We start from the raw sequence: 15,955 nt of genomic DNA, 5'->3' as shown, positions 1-15,955 counted from the left end.
GTTCTTGTCTTCTGCCTATTTTTTGACGTGATTATCTGTTTTGTGTATGTTGAATTTGAGGAGCTCTTTATAGATCTTGGATATCAGCCCTTTGTAGTGTCATTTGTGAATATCTTCTCCCATTCCGTGGGTTGCCTCTTTGTTTTGTTGACTGTTTACTTTGTTGTGCAGAAGTTTTGATCTTGAGGAAGCCCCAAAAGTTAATTTTCGTTTTTGTTTCCTTTGCCTTTGGAGACTTGTCTTGAAAGAATTTGCGGTGGCCGATATCTAAGAGGTTACTGCCTATGTCCTTCTCTAGGATTTTGATAGATTCCTGACTCATATTGAGGTCTTTTATCCATTTCGAGTTTATCTTTGTGTATGGTGTAAGATAATGGTCAAATTTCATTCTTCTATACACAGCTGTCCAATTTTCCCAGCACCATTTATTGAAGAGACTCTTTTTTCCACTGTATATTTCTTCCTGCTTTGTCAAAGATTAACTGACCATAGAGTTGCAGGTCCATATCTAGGCTCTCTACTCTGTTCCACTGGTCTGTGTGTCTGTTTTTGTGCCAGTACCACGCTGTCTTGGTGATCACAGCTTTGTAGTAAAGCTTGAAATCAGGCAACATGATTCCCCCAGTTTTGTTTTTCTTTTTCAGCATTTCCTTAGCAATGCGGGGTCTCTTCTGGTTCCATACAAATTTTGGGATTGTTTATTCCAGCACTTTGAAAAATGCTGGTGGAATTTTGATCGGAATGGTATGGAAAGTATAGATTGCTCTAGGCATTATAGACTTTTTAACAATGTTTATTCTTCCAGTCCATGAGCATGTAATGTTTTTCCATCTTTTTGTGTCTTCTTCAGTTTCTTTCATGAGTGTTCTGTAGTTCCTCAAGTACAGATCCTTTACCTCTTTGGTTAGATTTATACCCAGGTACCTTACAGTTCTTGGTGCTATAGTAAATGGAATTGATTCTCTAATTTCCCTTTCTATATTTTCACTGTTAGTGTATTAGAAAGCAACTGATTTCTGTATATTGATTTTGTATCCTGCCACATTACTGAATTGCTCTGTGAGTTCTAGTAGTTTGGGGGTGGAGTCTTTTGGGTTTTCCATATAAAGTATCATGTCATCTGCGAAGAGAGACAGTTTGACTTCTTCATTGCCAGTTGTTGTCTGATTGCTATTGCTATTGCTAGGACTTCTAGTGCTGTGTTGAACAAGAGTGGTGAGTGTGGACATCCTTGTCGTGTTCCTGATCTCAAAGGGAAGGCTGTCAGCTTTTCCCCATTGAGAATGATATTCGCTGTGGGTTTTTCATAGATAGATTTTACGAAGTTGAGGAATGTTCCCTCTATCCCTATACTTTGAAGTGTTTTAATCAGGAATAGATGCTGTATCTTGTCAAATGCTTTTTCTGCATCCATTGAGAGGACCATGTGGTTCTTCTCTTTTCTCTTATTGATTCGTTCTATCACATTGATTGATTGTGTAGTTATTTTATTGAATGTTTAGTTCTAATTTTATAAAAAAGTGAGTGGGTAGTTTATTTTCAAAATGCTTATGTTAATGTAAGAAGAGTAGCCTTTATAAATGTCCCCAGTTTACACCAGTGAAAATAATTAGGTATACCAAAATTGCAGTCAGATATGCATTTTACTTAAGATTATATGTTATTTTGTTGAAGAAAAACTCAAGAATTTTATGAAATGTTGGAAATAGAGTGATTGTCCGTTTATGTCTAAAAGGCAAGGAGGTATTAGGGATTCTTTGTTTTATTATAGTGTCCATGAGAATGTCATGTCCATGACATTTAAGTTTCCTCTTTTGTTCTCACACATATGACTAAATATAGACATTTACAGGAAAGCATTATATACCAAATAGAAATGCCTATAATCTGGTTCTGTTCTCTATTAAATAGAGGGACTAATATCTTGTTTGTTAATCTACGAAAAAATTTGTGAAGCACCTATTGCAGTTTGGACAATCTTTTTTAACAAATGGGTGGTAATTATTGTATCAGCATAGGATAATACTTACTGTAATAACTAAACTAGAACATATGAGTGGCTCAACATAATGAATTTTATTTCAAGTTTATGTACTAGTTTAGTGCAGATGCACAATGTGTTGGATGACTTTCTTCCTTTTAGTGACTCAGGAACCCAAACTTCTTGCATTTCCTGGGGCTTCGTGGTGTCATGTAGTTTGCTAATAGAGAAATAAACAGTGGAACAAGGACACAATACTTTTGCTTACTTTGCATTGGCAAGAACTAGTTTCTTGGACACCTTAGTGTTCACCCTGAGGGAAATGTTGTCTTTGACTAGATGATTGCCTCCCACCAATAACTTCTACACAATGTAGGGGAGAACACAGATTACTTGTGAATGGCTAGCCAGCTCTGTCACAATAATAATAATGTTGATAGTAATACTGTATTAGTTTCCTGTGGCTACTGTTAACAGATTACCACTAACTTGCTGGCTTGAAAAGCACAAATTTATTCTCTTAAGAGTTTCGGAATTCTCAAGTGCAAAGTGAGTTTCACTGGGTCAAGATCCAAGTGTATACAGGGCTGCATTCTCTCTGGTGACTCTAAGGGGGAATGTGTTTCCTTGTCTTTTCCAGCATTTAGAGCTCCATTCCCTGCACTCCTTAATTCTTGGCTTCTTCCTCCCATCTTCAAAGAAAAGTGTCTTGCTTCTTTACCTTAAACTCAAGTCTCCCTCTGATTCCCTCTTACAAGGACACTTGTGATTACATTTAGATAATTCAGAATACTTTCCCCATCCCCTAATTTCAGCACATTTGCAAAAACCTTTTTGCCATTATGAAGTAATATCACAGGTTTTAGGGATTAGGACCTTTCTACCTTTGGGGCCATTTTTCAGCCTGCTGCAAAGAGTTAACATATATTGAACATTTAATATGTGTTATGTTTATTCTGAGAACTTCTCAAGTCTTCATTTGTCTGTTTACTTGGTTTATTCCTGATCTGCTCTGCTTGCAGGCTTGCCTGTTTTTCTCAGTTAGGGTTTCTTTCTTTCTTCCTTTCTTATATCTTCCTTCCTTCCATCCCTCCTTCCTCCTGCCTGCCATTTTTTGGAAGATGTATTCTTCACTTTAATGTCTAAAAATTTTAACAAAAATCCTAGACTCTCAGAATTGGATATTATCTAGAGATTATCTAGTCTAACCATCCTGGTCTGCTAGGATTTGGGATGGAGGTACCTGTTCATTCTTTGGTGTGTATTTCTCTGGGCTTTGGAGAAAGTACTTTAAATCTATTGAGCTCTTTTGGATTATTGCTGTATAGAACTCTTTCCTTTTTTCCTGCCCAAATCTGGCTTTTTCAGTTAACCTTTAAAATTGAATTGTGGATTTTTTTTCCTTTGCATCCTTTCTTTCCCACAAAAATGTTGGATTTAACTTGGCCATTCTCATAATCACAAAGAAAATGACTTCATAGGAAAAAGGAGGCACTTTGTTTGGATTAACACCATTTTCCAGAACTTAAAGCCATTCACAGGTTTTGTAAAACAAAGGAGTAGCAAATAAGCAATTAATTATATAAAATATGGTAATAACTGGTTGAAATTAAGCCAAAAACAGACATTCTTGATTTAGAATCAGCATATAGAGGAATTATGTCCTATCATAGATTCATTCAGGCAACAGTTTTATGGATCACATATTAGTTGCTAGGGATACAGAGATGATTAGGGCATAATCCTGTCCTAGGGGATATAATATTCTAGTGAGGACATAGACATAGACATTGACGCAGTATTGTAAGGGGGATATGTACAAAGATGTGATGTTTATAGTTTTAACAGAAACCACAACTCAAGGTAATTTAAACAATTCAGGGAATTTATTGATCATGTGTTGGTATATCGGAAGCTTACAGAGACAGAGGAGTCTTGCTACAAAGGCTCAAGTAAGCCTTCTTCCTTACCCCTTTTTCCTGTTTCTCCTCAGTGCTTTCTACAGATCAACTTTATTCTAAAGCTGGCTCTCTTTGAAGTTGTGCAGTGACCATCCCCAGAAAGAGAGCTGCTGTCTTCTGACCATCAAACTAAAGTCCTGCGGTTCATTCTGACTAGACGAACTTTGATCTTCTGTAACCCCTTCACTGGTTTAGGGAAAGTACAGTGGGGAGCGAGGTGAAAAAGAAAAATTTAGAACTTTCCAAGTATTTAGTATATCCCTGAAAACTGGTATTAGTCCTACTTGGTTTTATTATTTCTAATCAGATTTTTAAAATTATTTCTAATTGGATTTTGTTAATATAATGAAAATCAGGAATTCTTAATGGTGTGAAGTAAACTCAGAAGAGGATCCTACTTCAGTGATTTTCTTTTGAAATTTTGGAAGCATAAATATTAAATTTCCTGTTTTTCTTCCTTTGGACATCTTTGACATTGTATTCATTTCATTGCAGAAATTAAGAACCTGACATACTGTCTTTTCTCTGTTACTGCTTCCCTTGTAACTGGGGCAGTAGGGTGGGTTTTAATAGTGGGTTCAAATAGTTCATGGCTTGGCCACTTTAAGTTTCACTTACATTTATAGTAGGAAAATGTCAAGGCGAGGAATGTCAGGGCTTGATGACATAATGACCTGATTCGATTTGAGCTGTGACTTAGGAAACCTGTTTCTTACTTTGCCACCAATATACATTTGGTTAGGCTCTTCATAGTATATAATGCTTCAAAAACTGAATTAGTAATGCACAACTACTTTGATTTGAATGTAAGTACTTGCGTTTGTTCTTTCTGTACAGTCTCTGGTTCACCACATTTGCATTCACTGCAGTTCTGTTTCTCTCTATCACAGTGTTCTTTCAGGAGCCAGAGCATGTGACACTGCTATAGGATTGCCAAATCTTATTTTGAAGAATTTGGGCATGAAGGGAATAGAGGAGAGAGATTATTTACTAGTAGTCCAACAAGGCTAAATAGAATCACATTCTTCATCCCAGTACAGTTGGAGCAAGGCCGTTGAATCCAGGAGAAGCCTGTGTACGTGGGCCATCTGGTAATCCAGTACTGCAGGAGTGTAGGCCTCTCAGCTCAGGAGCCTCTGGAGGTGTATTCAACACTCCTGGTGGATAAAGGTTCCTGCCCTGACTTAAAAGAGAATCACCTTTAAATTGTATAAAATTTCCTTTATTTGCTAATAAAGGAAAAAAGCCTTGTGTGTTTTCTGGTGAATTATATGATGCTTATGTCCAATGCATAATAATAATAGCAAATGGTTTTGTAGCCTTTACTGTGTATCAGGCACTGTTCTAAACATTTTACATATATTAGCTCATGTAACTTCTCCAACAGCTCTCTGAGACAGGTTCTTTTTATCCCCCTTCTGCGGAGGAAGAAATTGGCACAGAAAGGACAAGTAAGTTGCTCAAGCTCCCACAGCTTAGTAAGGGACAGAGTTCGTATTTAAATCTAGATAGTCTGGGACCAGAGTTTTGCTTTTAGTCACTATACCTTCTGTCAAGACTGAAACTGTAATTAAATATAACATCAGTAACATTATTTATTATGTTTTGAAACAAGTTGACATTTTGAAACTTACCTACTAAATATTCAACATGCTTGTTTTTTATTCTAGGAGAAGATTTTGCAGTTGTACAGCAAGAAATTATTATGATGAAAGACTGTAAACACCCAAATATTGTTGCTTATTTTGGAAGCTATCTCAGGTACATTGTTTGTTTCCCATCACCTGATTGATTTAACAAAATAAAATCAGCTCTAACCGCATGTTTTGTAATTTTCTTCATGCTTTGAAGATAACAGGACATTTTCACATGAATGAAATTTTTATTTCTGACCTGTTTATGTTAATTCTATGACCAATATTGGAGTCTGTGATTTGTCTCTTGTACTCTTGGGAATTCTGGTTGTGGTTTCAGTGAGGAAGCTGGTGAGTAAAAATTAACTTTTATGGTTAGTCTTCCTGTGGTACACTAGAGATCTAAACATGCCATTCCATGGCCCCTTATTTCTGGACTTGGGTGGATTTAGAAAGTCAGGAGGAGCACCTCTAACTGCTAGGATTTTAGTAGACACTTTTTCCTTCTTTTGTGCTTCTAGCCTCAGGGTACTGTATCATCCCTTCCCTTCATTTTGACCAAAGGAATAGGAACTCTAATTATTTCACTGACTTCTTACTTCTCCAGGTCGTAAAGTTAACTTAGACCATGAATTGGTGCCCTCTTTGGTTTGGTAGGACCACGCCAGGTTCCCCAGGTCTTAGTCCATAGGGGATGAGCCCAAGGTTCAGTCTGTTTTTCCACTCGCTTCTGTGTGTAGTTATGAGCTGAATGCTATGACCTAGTTGTTTTTAAGGTTCCTCCCAAAAGGAAGATTAGAGAATGTTTTCTTCTTTTTTTTTTTTTAATGATTTTATTTATTCATTGGAGAGAGAGAGAGAGAACTTGAGAGAGGGGGGAGCGTCAGAGGGAGAAGCAGACTCCCAGCTGAGCAGGGAGCCTGATGCAGGACTTGACCCCAGGACTCCAGGATCATGACTTGAGCTGTTGCGTAACCCACTGAGCCATCCAGGTGCCCCAACTATGTTCTTGTGTATTAAAAAGAAACTGTTGACATTTTATTCGGATCTACTGGAAAAGATAGAAGTAGCTTGTTGCAGCTTCCCTTGCCTGTGGTCCAGGTGCCAAAATCCCACTGCCCTCTCGGGGTGCAGGCACAGCATATGGAAAAGACAGGGCATTTCTGCCCTCCCTTCTTTCCAGCTTGTGAAAAGCCAACCAGACCAGCTCTTCTTGATTCTAACCTCTCTTGAACAGCTTCGATTGCCCCACCTTCATCAAGATTGAAGAGTAGGTTTAATGGGACTTCAGTTAACATGGGGACAGGTCAATGACTGTTAATACATTTTGAATGGGTTCTGTAAAAGCCCATTTAAAACCACTTTAATGGTGAGTGTTTCGAACAGTAACCTAACACAGTTTCTGCATCAGTTTTTATTTTATGGACAGACCCAGCACAGGCAATTACTGTCTCAGGTCAAAGAAACTGTGTCTCTCTCTCTCTTTTTTTATTTATGAAGAATTTATGTATATGAGAGACAGAGAGTGAATGGGAGAGACAGGGAGAGAGAATCTGAAGCAGACTGTGCTGAGCCGATCCCAATTGGGGCTTGATCCCCTGACCACAAAATCATGACCTGAACCTAAACCAGTTGGGTGCTCAACTGACTGAGTCACCCACCCAGGCATCCCAGAAACAGTCTTTTAAAATCAGTTAAGTTTGTGATAAAAATAATCGATTGTGCCAGTATGTTAAAATCATCACTTCAGAGCAATTTTGCTGTTACTGGTCCTGACAAAATGACCTACTTATCCTCAGTTGAGAAGCATAACAAAAGGTTTTTCTCCCCCAAGAGCAAACAAGTCTTTGATCTAAGAGTATTTCTCAAACATGGTCTAAATCTGCTGGAACTGTGGGACCATTCAAAGCTTAACGTATTGTTCTAGGATAGCCCCATCCGTTTATATGGCAACTTGGTCTTTTTGCAGTTGAGACAATAGCATATTCAATAGTTAAGAGCCTTCGAGTACTGAAGTCAGATTGTTTGAGTTGGTTGAGTCATGACTCCATCATTTATTAACCTAATGACGTATAGCAAATTACATAACCACTCTGAGCCTCCATTTTCTCATCCATAAAATGAGGATAATAGTAGGTACATTACATGATAACTATGAGGATAATGGGTAAATACATGTGAAGTGTTAAGAACAGTGGTTAAAATATAATGCTCCATAAATACTAACCCCTATTACTACTACTTTTGCTACTATTACTATTACTCTTTCTTAACCGTTTTTAAATGTTATCATGTTAGTGTCTCATTTGATCTTTTCAACAATGCTGTTATTAATACTACTCTGGTAGATACTACTTCCATTTTATAAATAAGATGCTTGAGAGAGTTTAATATCAAGTATTTAGTTTACAATCTGATTTCAACTTTTTGACAGAGTAGAGTTCTAGTTCTTTCTGTAATACTGTGCTCATGAATGACATGACTTTTGATGTAGTCTTTCTCTTCCTTGCCAAAGAACTGGAAATAAACTGCCAACTCCCCCCCCCACCCCAACCACCAAAAAACCCCACAAAAAACCCTAGCACTAAACTAAAACTGGACATTGGACTGTCTAGGTTACTTAGGCACGAGTCTTCCTACGCAAGTTAGGCAGCAAAAGATTTTTTCTTGTTACCCACCAAAATGTGAATTCTTCTTGAGTTTGTATCTGTTTTTGTTGATAAATCTTGGTTTTGGCTTGGGACAAATAGTGCAGCTCTTTACACATTCATTACTTTTACTTCTAGACATGCGTCAAGAGAGCCAGTTAGGTTATGCGTAACAAAAATTCTATTTACCTTTAGATTCAGGAATTGTGTCTTCTGACTATATTCTGAATAGCCTTTTTAAAGTAAACTTTTTATTGGAGCATAAGGTACATACAGAAAGTACACAAATTTATGTTTTGTGTATAGCTAGATGGATTTTTTTTTAAAGGGTACTTTTAATCCAAATATAAGCATATGCAGAGCCAATTGCCCAGAAACCAAAGTAAAATGACAAAATTAAAATCATTTTTTTGGTAGAGCTATCTGTGTTAGTTTGGAGTTGTATGATCTAACATAGGAAATGCTGGTTTAAATAGATTTTATTCTATAACTGGCATAGCTGATGAAAGTGATAGGAAAGCAAACAGTAGTATGACACAGAACAGCAATTAATCCTCTTTCTCTAGCTCTTTTTTTCTCTAGTGATTCTTCAATTCTTTCCTAATTAAAGTTCAGACTCAGCCAAATTTAGAGTGTGGAATACTAATGATTAGACTTGCAGGGTGTCAGAGCTGGAAGGAACTAAGGGTTTTATCACTAGGCCCACTCTTTTTACTGATGAGAAAAAGGGGTGCTGGGTCAGTGACGCCTTTAAAGGTCATCCAAAAATGGATGGATTAAACCCAGCTCTGGTTTTAAACTAGGATTTAAACCAGGCTGTGTAGATCCCTGGTTGGCTGCCTTTTTGGTATGCCATATTACTCAGCCCTGGAAGGCCAGATTTCATCTCAAAGGGAACATGGTTTCTTGGATTCCTTCTCATTACCAAATGATTTTACAAAAGACAATGAGCTTGTTTTTTCAAACTTGATACAAACCCCCTAAAATATATAGTGTTCTTAGCAACCTTCTTCCTTCTTGTTGCCATTATAGCCTATTATAACAAATTTAGACTAAAAATTTGAGGAAATTGAGCTACTGTCGTTTTACCATTAATAAATTTCCCCTTCAAAAAATCAAACTTATCCTTTGAATTTACTGAATAGATGACCAGCATATAATTCAGTTCAGAAGCCTCTTTTATAATAGGGTAGCTATGCTCATTTCCATACTGAAACTGAGCTCCTGAAAAACAAAATACCCAGTGTTATTCTTTTTTTCTTTTTTTTTTTAAGATTTTATTTATTTGTCAAAGAGAGAGAGAGTGAGCACTCACAAGCAGGGGGAGCAGCGGGCAGAAGGAGCAGCAGACACCCCACTGAGCAAGGAGCCCTACATGGGACTTGATCCCAGGACTCTGACGCTTAACCACCTGAGCCACCCAGGCGTCCCCACTAGTGTTACTCTTTTTTTTTCTTTCCCACTAGTGTTATTCTTAATAGGGCATTCACTGCTCATCTCAATATCATTAAAAGCGTTCAGTACCTATACTGTACAACAAGGACTGGATAGACAAAACTTCTCTCTGAAGTTTACAAAAGTAATAATCCTGGTTTGGTGTGAATTTTTTCTGTAGATTTGAGTGTATTTATAAAACAACAGATTAAAATCATCATAGACCTATTCTTTATTCCTAGTAGAGCTTAACTATTGCTTCTTTTAAGTGAATGATGACTCTTAACTTCAGGTTTCTGCTAAGCATTCTTAGCCCAACATATCCTTTCAGAACTTATTAAGAAAATTGAGACAGTTCTGTCCAGTTTGAACTCTTAAAAGTTGCAGTTGAAAAAACAACAAATGCTCCTCAAAAGACAAGCCAATAGATCAGAACCGTACAGTAAAAAGTTTCATTTGGATCAGATATTTTATTGGTTTTTTTAAGATTTATTCATTTAGGAGAGAGCATACAAGCAGGGGGAGAGACAGAAGGAGAGGGAGAACCATGCTCCCTGCTGAGCTGGAAGCCCAACATGGGGCTCGATCCCAGGACCCTGAGATCATGACCTGAGCCGCGCAGGTGCCCCTGGATCTGATATTTTAAACCTTTGAAATCAAGAGCACTAGTTTGGATGAGCATGATGTATCTCATAACATTTGTAAATCACCACCATTATTCACAAAGTGTTTTTACATTTCTCAGGATGTATAAAGGGCTATACTGGTTTTTGGAGATGTGTAAAGACAGATAAAACACAGCCCTTGCCTTTAAGGAGTTCATAATCTAATAGAAGAAATACACCTGAGCAAATAATTACTTTTGTCAAAGTGAGGGAATCAGAGAAAGCTCTATGAATAATGTGATTGCTAAATATTGGATGTTAAAGTATGATTAGGTGTTTACTGTAGTATGTGTGTAGAAAGTTGTAATTTCTAGAAAGGAAATGCATGTGTGAAAAAAATCATGAGTTACTTAGGAGACGACTGATAGTTTCATATTAGAGCTGAACGGGAAAGGGAGTAGTTGCAGTAGGTAAGGCCATGGAGATGTTGCCAAAAAGACACTTTTATCCCTTAATTAGGAAGTGTAGGTATTGAGGATACTTGCTGAAGGTTTAAACACAAAGTGTATATTTTGTGAAGGATGGACCTGGTGTGTAGGGGATTGAGAGTAGGCTCATTGTTCATTTTATTACAGTATACTTGTTACAGTAATCCAAGAAAGAGATGGCTATCTCTTGAGGTACGTAGAAACTGGGAGAAAATTTTTTCTAGAGCTAGAGGTGAGGCTGGAGAGGGAAAGAAACCACAGGATCTTAATAAATGGAAATGCTTTTTTGAATGCGCACACTATGGAAATACAGATTATAATTAAGTTCACTTTAATTTATAACCAGTTACCATCTTTTTTTTTTTTTTAAAAGGAAGCTTTGAATTTTGGAATGTATTAGATTTACATTAAAGTTGTAAAGATCGTACAGAGAGTTCTTCTCAGTGTTCCCTAATGTTGACATCTAAGGTAACCATGGTCTATTTGTCAAAACTCAGAAATCAACTTTGGTACAATACTATTAGCCAAACTAAGATACTTCATATTGATTTCACCAGTTTTCCACCAGTGTTCCTATTTTGTTTTTAGTGTTTTGGTTATATAGCCATAAGCATCATTTGTTTCCTTCAAGTACAGTAGGAGGAGGAGTAATAGCAACTTCTAACCCCCTATATGTGATAGTTAGCAATGTCCCTGGCCTCTACTGGATGTCAGTAGCACCTCCCCGGTTGTGACAACCCAGAATGTCTTCTACATTGCCAAACATTCCTTGAGGGGCAAAATCACCCTCAGTGGAGAACACTGCTTTAAGCAAAAAAATATGGTGGAACTCTCTTATGAAAATATCTTCTTATACCAGTATTGCTAGGGTGTTTCCTACAGAACATTTGTTCTGAGGGATGCTAATATGTGGTTTGAAACAAATAGGTCTATGGAATAAATAATTTGGGGAAATAGTAAACTAAACAAAATTAGAGAAGTTTCTTCTTCCTCTTTGTAGTAAACTAAACAAAATTAGTTTTATTTCTTCTTCCTCTCCCCTTTCCTCTCTGCTCCTTTTTATTTTAAATTTCCTTCTTCCTCCTCCCCTTTCTCCACTTTCCAACTTTCTCCATCTGCATTCTTTCTTTCTTCTCTTCCGTCTCCTCTCCCCACCCTTTTCTCCTTTCCTTCTCTCAGCTCCTCCTGCCTCACTGCAGGATTTCTTAGAGCCTTTAACCATATTAGTGGCGTTGTTAATTTCCAAGAGAAGACTATAGTATGTGACATTTCTGAAACTGGTTTAACTGTACATTGATTTTTTTTTTAAAATGGGAAGTATACTTCACATAGATTTGCTGTCCAATTACCCATTCTTTGGAAATTACTAGGTTGAACTGGGGGTTGTTATGTATAATTGTAGATAAATCAGTCACCTTGTATCCCAGAATACAGAACTATCCCTCATTGTTAAAGGGGAAACAGATAGATGAATTTACCTATAACCTTTGGAATGCAGTAGTTTTTGCACGGGGCACCGGGGTGGGTCAGTTGAACATCTGACTCTGGCTCAGGTCATGATCTCACAGGGGTCTTGAAACCGAGTCCTCTGTTGGGCTCCACACTCAACCGGGAGTCTGTTTGAGATTCTCTATTGCTTCCCCCTGCTTATGTGCATTGATAGTTCTGGTGAGGAGTTGAATTATTTTGTTGAACATGGTAGAGTAGCTATTGTCAAATGCTTTTGTTCAGCAAGATAACCCACAGTTAAGTACAGGGATCAGGGGACTGCAGTGTGGGGCCATGGCTAGCTGTCCCATCTCAGGGAGAGTGATTGGGTAGGTCAGTTTCTAGCAGACGTTCTGGAATGTGGATTCTTGGTGATCTTGCTCCCATTTTATTTTACTTTTTAAATTACATTATATTTGGGCAAAATATATAAATATTATGTAAATCTATACTTAATCAGTTTTAAGTCTGTGATATGCTACAAAGTATGGGAAAATTAAAAAGTATGTTTTAGAAATTATAAGAATGTCAGTTCAGTGAAATAGAATTAATATTAGAATGTTAGTTAATAGTAGAATGTTAGTTCCTATATGCTCTAGTAAACATTGAATTAGAAGATTAAAATTGTGAACTTCCCCCTCCTTATTTTTCTATTCCTTACAAGATAGACAACTTTACAGAATAAGAGAAAAGAATTCTAAGGAAATTTGATACCTATACTGATACCTCAAATATTTACCTCAGTGATTCTTTAAATTCAGATATCCTGGGACAAAGATTTTAGAGTGTATTGGCCTTCATAAAATGGGCCGATTGACTTGAGTCCTTTTCCTATTAGGCAGTTGGCTTGGTGAATGACCAAAAGCAGATGCAGATTTGTCATCACAAGAGGGACATTCATAGAACAGATGGAAGTTCTTTTTCTGATAGACTGTAAATGTTCAACCTTTTTTGATAATACCAGACTTAACTAAATAGAATATTATAAATTGAAAGTATCTTAGGCATCTTAAAAAGTAGAGTGTATATATAGTATACATTTTTTCAAATCCTCATTTTTTTTTTTCCTTTGTAAGTTTAGAGAGTCTTTTCATAGAATGACTAGAAAATTATGGGTTTTTTTGTGGGTTTTTTTAACCTTTTTTTTTAAGATTTTATTTATGTATTTATTTACTTACTTGACAGAGAGAGAGAGGGAGATACAGTGAGAGGGAACCCAAGCAGAGGGAATGGGAGAGGGAGAGGCAGATTGAGTAAGGAGCCCAATGTGGGGCTCCATCCCAGGACCCTGGGATTATGACCTGAGCTGAAGGCTTAAAGACTGAGACACCCAGGCACCCAGAAAATTATGTTTTAAAGCAGGATGGGAAAAGGGGATAGAACAGCATCAAGTGGAGGATGATGTAATATTGAAATATGTAAGAAAGCAGAGAACTCATTTCCTATGTCCATTTTTTCCACTGAGGAGAATTGTTTTCAAATTGGAAAGGGTTAGAAAAGCGTTAAGAAGGGATTGAAGCATGAGATAAGTGAGATAATTGTAGAACAGCTAGACACTTTAAATGAATCTAAGCTTTTAGATTTATATAAATTATATCTTATTATACTGAAAAGTTAGCAGACGGGATTGGTACCCACTATCAGTGAGTATCTTTTGACGAATAGGAGAGGTGCCAAAATATTAGTGATCAGCAGTGACCAATTTGCAAATGAAAAGAAAAGGTAATTTCTACAAAGTAGACTGTTAAACTTGATGTCTGTCATCAGCTCCCACTAGGATAAATTATTAATCAGATAATTAGTGGACACTTAAAAGAAGGAAGTGGTGATTAGCATGACTTTAGTAGTAAGAAGTCATGTCAGTCAGTCCAATCTCTCTTGTTTTGTTTTTCCTTGAAGAAGAAAATGCCAGTTTATTTATACCTTCATTCAGTTCCAGGAACAACTTAGGTGATTTCCATAAATATACTACAAGAGGAATTATTACAAAAGGAGTAGAAAACAGCATACATTTATTGGGTTTATATTCTGGGTCCTTCAGTAAGCAATTTACATGTTATTTCATTTTTATCCTGAGCAGATCCCAAAACAGCCATCTCCCCAGTTTTTGTAAGATGTGTAAGAAGTCCTCAGTACCTGTTCGCTAAGCACCGGGGACAGGTATTTTACATGAACGATTCATTTGGAGCAGATGTGAAGATATGTTAGAGCAGTGGTTCCCAAACATTTTGCTATTAGAACCCCTTTTATTTTATACTCTTAAAAATTAATGAGTACTACAAAGAACTTTTGTTTATGTGGGTTTTATCTATGATACTCACTGTATTAGAAATTAAAACTTCAGAAAATTTTTGGAGCAGGAACACGTAAACACAGCTTACAGTAGCTGTAAGAGGGATGACATCATCATCATTTTGTCTGGTTTCCGGAAAATTCCTCTGGATTCTCATGAGAATACAAAGGGAAAATAACTTCTTAGTGTTATTATGAAAATGATTTTACCTTGCTGAACAGCTCTCTCTCCCCTCAGGGGCCCCAGACCACAGTTTGAGAATCACTGTTCTTAGAGGAAGGATTCAACTAACGGAGAGAGAACAGGCTGTGGTATCTTGCATCTATACATATCACATTAGAACTGAAGCACCATTCTGAAGTTAATTGGTTGGTGGACTTGCCAGTCTTACACCTCAGTTTAAGGAAAGGTGGACAGGTGCCAAGTGGTAACTGTAAGCAGTCTCTACAGAGTAGCAAGTATATCGTCAGAGAAGAAAGTATTTCTAACATTCCTTAAACTCATTAGTACAATCACTCATACAGATCAAAATAGCTTAAAAGCAAAGCCCTTGTCGTAGCTGTCTCTGGAAGGTAGACTCCTGCTTAGGGGGTTTCCAATCAACCACTTCTGGAGCGTGTGGGCAGCAGCACAGAGGGATGTTTCCAATTAGAAATTTGTGTCACACTGTCTGTGCTCAAGTGTTTTCAGTAAAACAATTGGAGAGCTAATAAGATGTATGTCAGAAACAAAGTGTGTGAATCAAGACTCTTTTTTTTAAAGGAATGAAATTTAACAAATAAGGACGAAGTTCTCTGCATATTTTTAATGAACCAGGTAAATGTGGAGCTGGAGAAAATCATCCGACTACTTTCTACACAATAAAGATCCAGAGGTTTTAGTTGACTTCAGCCTTGCAGACCAGCAGTTTTTAGAGCAGTTGCTAAGAACCTGAAGATAGCCTTTAACCAGGTGAATAGAAATATAAGTGTTCTAATAAAGGAGATAATTGTTAGATTTTCTGGGGTAGTTAGACTTCTCCCTGTGTAGCAGTCACCAGTCATAAATGCCTTCATCCTTTTGGATAAGGCCACACATCTGCCAGCCCCCGGCGTCCATTCCAAGAGTTATTAAAACCAGGCCACCGGGCGGCTCTTACTCTAACTATACCGTCATGCCTGGGTTTCATTAGTATGTGGACCACCTGGGAATTTTAGTTGCTAAAATGACTTCAGATTTCTTCTGGTCTTCATGGTATTCAGCTTTGCCTCTAGAGTTAGTTTTTTCCCTTTTCATAGTTTGCTGACCTTCATGCTTGGATCCTTGTGTTCCCTTGTTACATGCTGCATCGTCCCATCACACTCACCCAGGCCGGCCTCTTAGGTCTGGTTAATCTCATCACCGCCACCATGTGTGATTTGTTCCCGATAACAGCAGCACTGTT

The 15,955-nt window shown here is 37.3% G+C and overlaps 1 protein-coding gene across 8 annotated transcripts in view; it reads left to right on the top strand.

The window, feature by feature from the left end:
* The window catches only part of MAP4K3 (mitogen-activated protein kinase kinase kinase kinase 3), a 194,685-nt gene that overhangs the window by 101,951 nt on the left and 76,779 nt on the right, over positions 1-15,955 (top strand). For all 8 annotated transcript variants that reach the window (XR_007129855.1, XM_047743775.1, XM_047743773.1 and 5 more), the window contains exon 3: positions 5,613-5,703. Coding sequence is in view for 7 of the 8 variants with exons in the window: in XM_047743775.1 (XP_047599731.1) it covers positions 5,613-5,703 (91 nt within the window). In the remaining variant the exon portion in view is untranslated. The remainder of the gene's footprint in view (positions 1-5,612; positions 5,704-15,955) is intronic.

The sequence above is a fragment of the Lutra lutra genome, chromosome 9 (assembly GCF_902655055.1).
Source record: "Lutra lutra chromosome 9, mLutLut1.2, whole genome shotgun sequence".
NCBI classification, from domain to species: Eukaryota; Metazoa; Chordata; class Mammalia; order Carnivora; family Mustelidae; genus Lutra; species Lutra lutra.
This window is presented reverse-complemented; position numbering and strand designations above follow the sequence as displayed.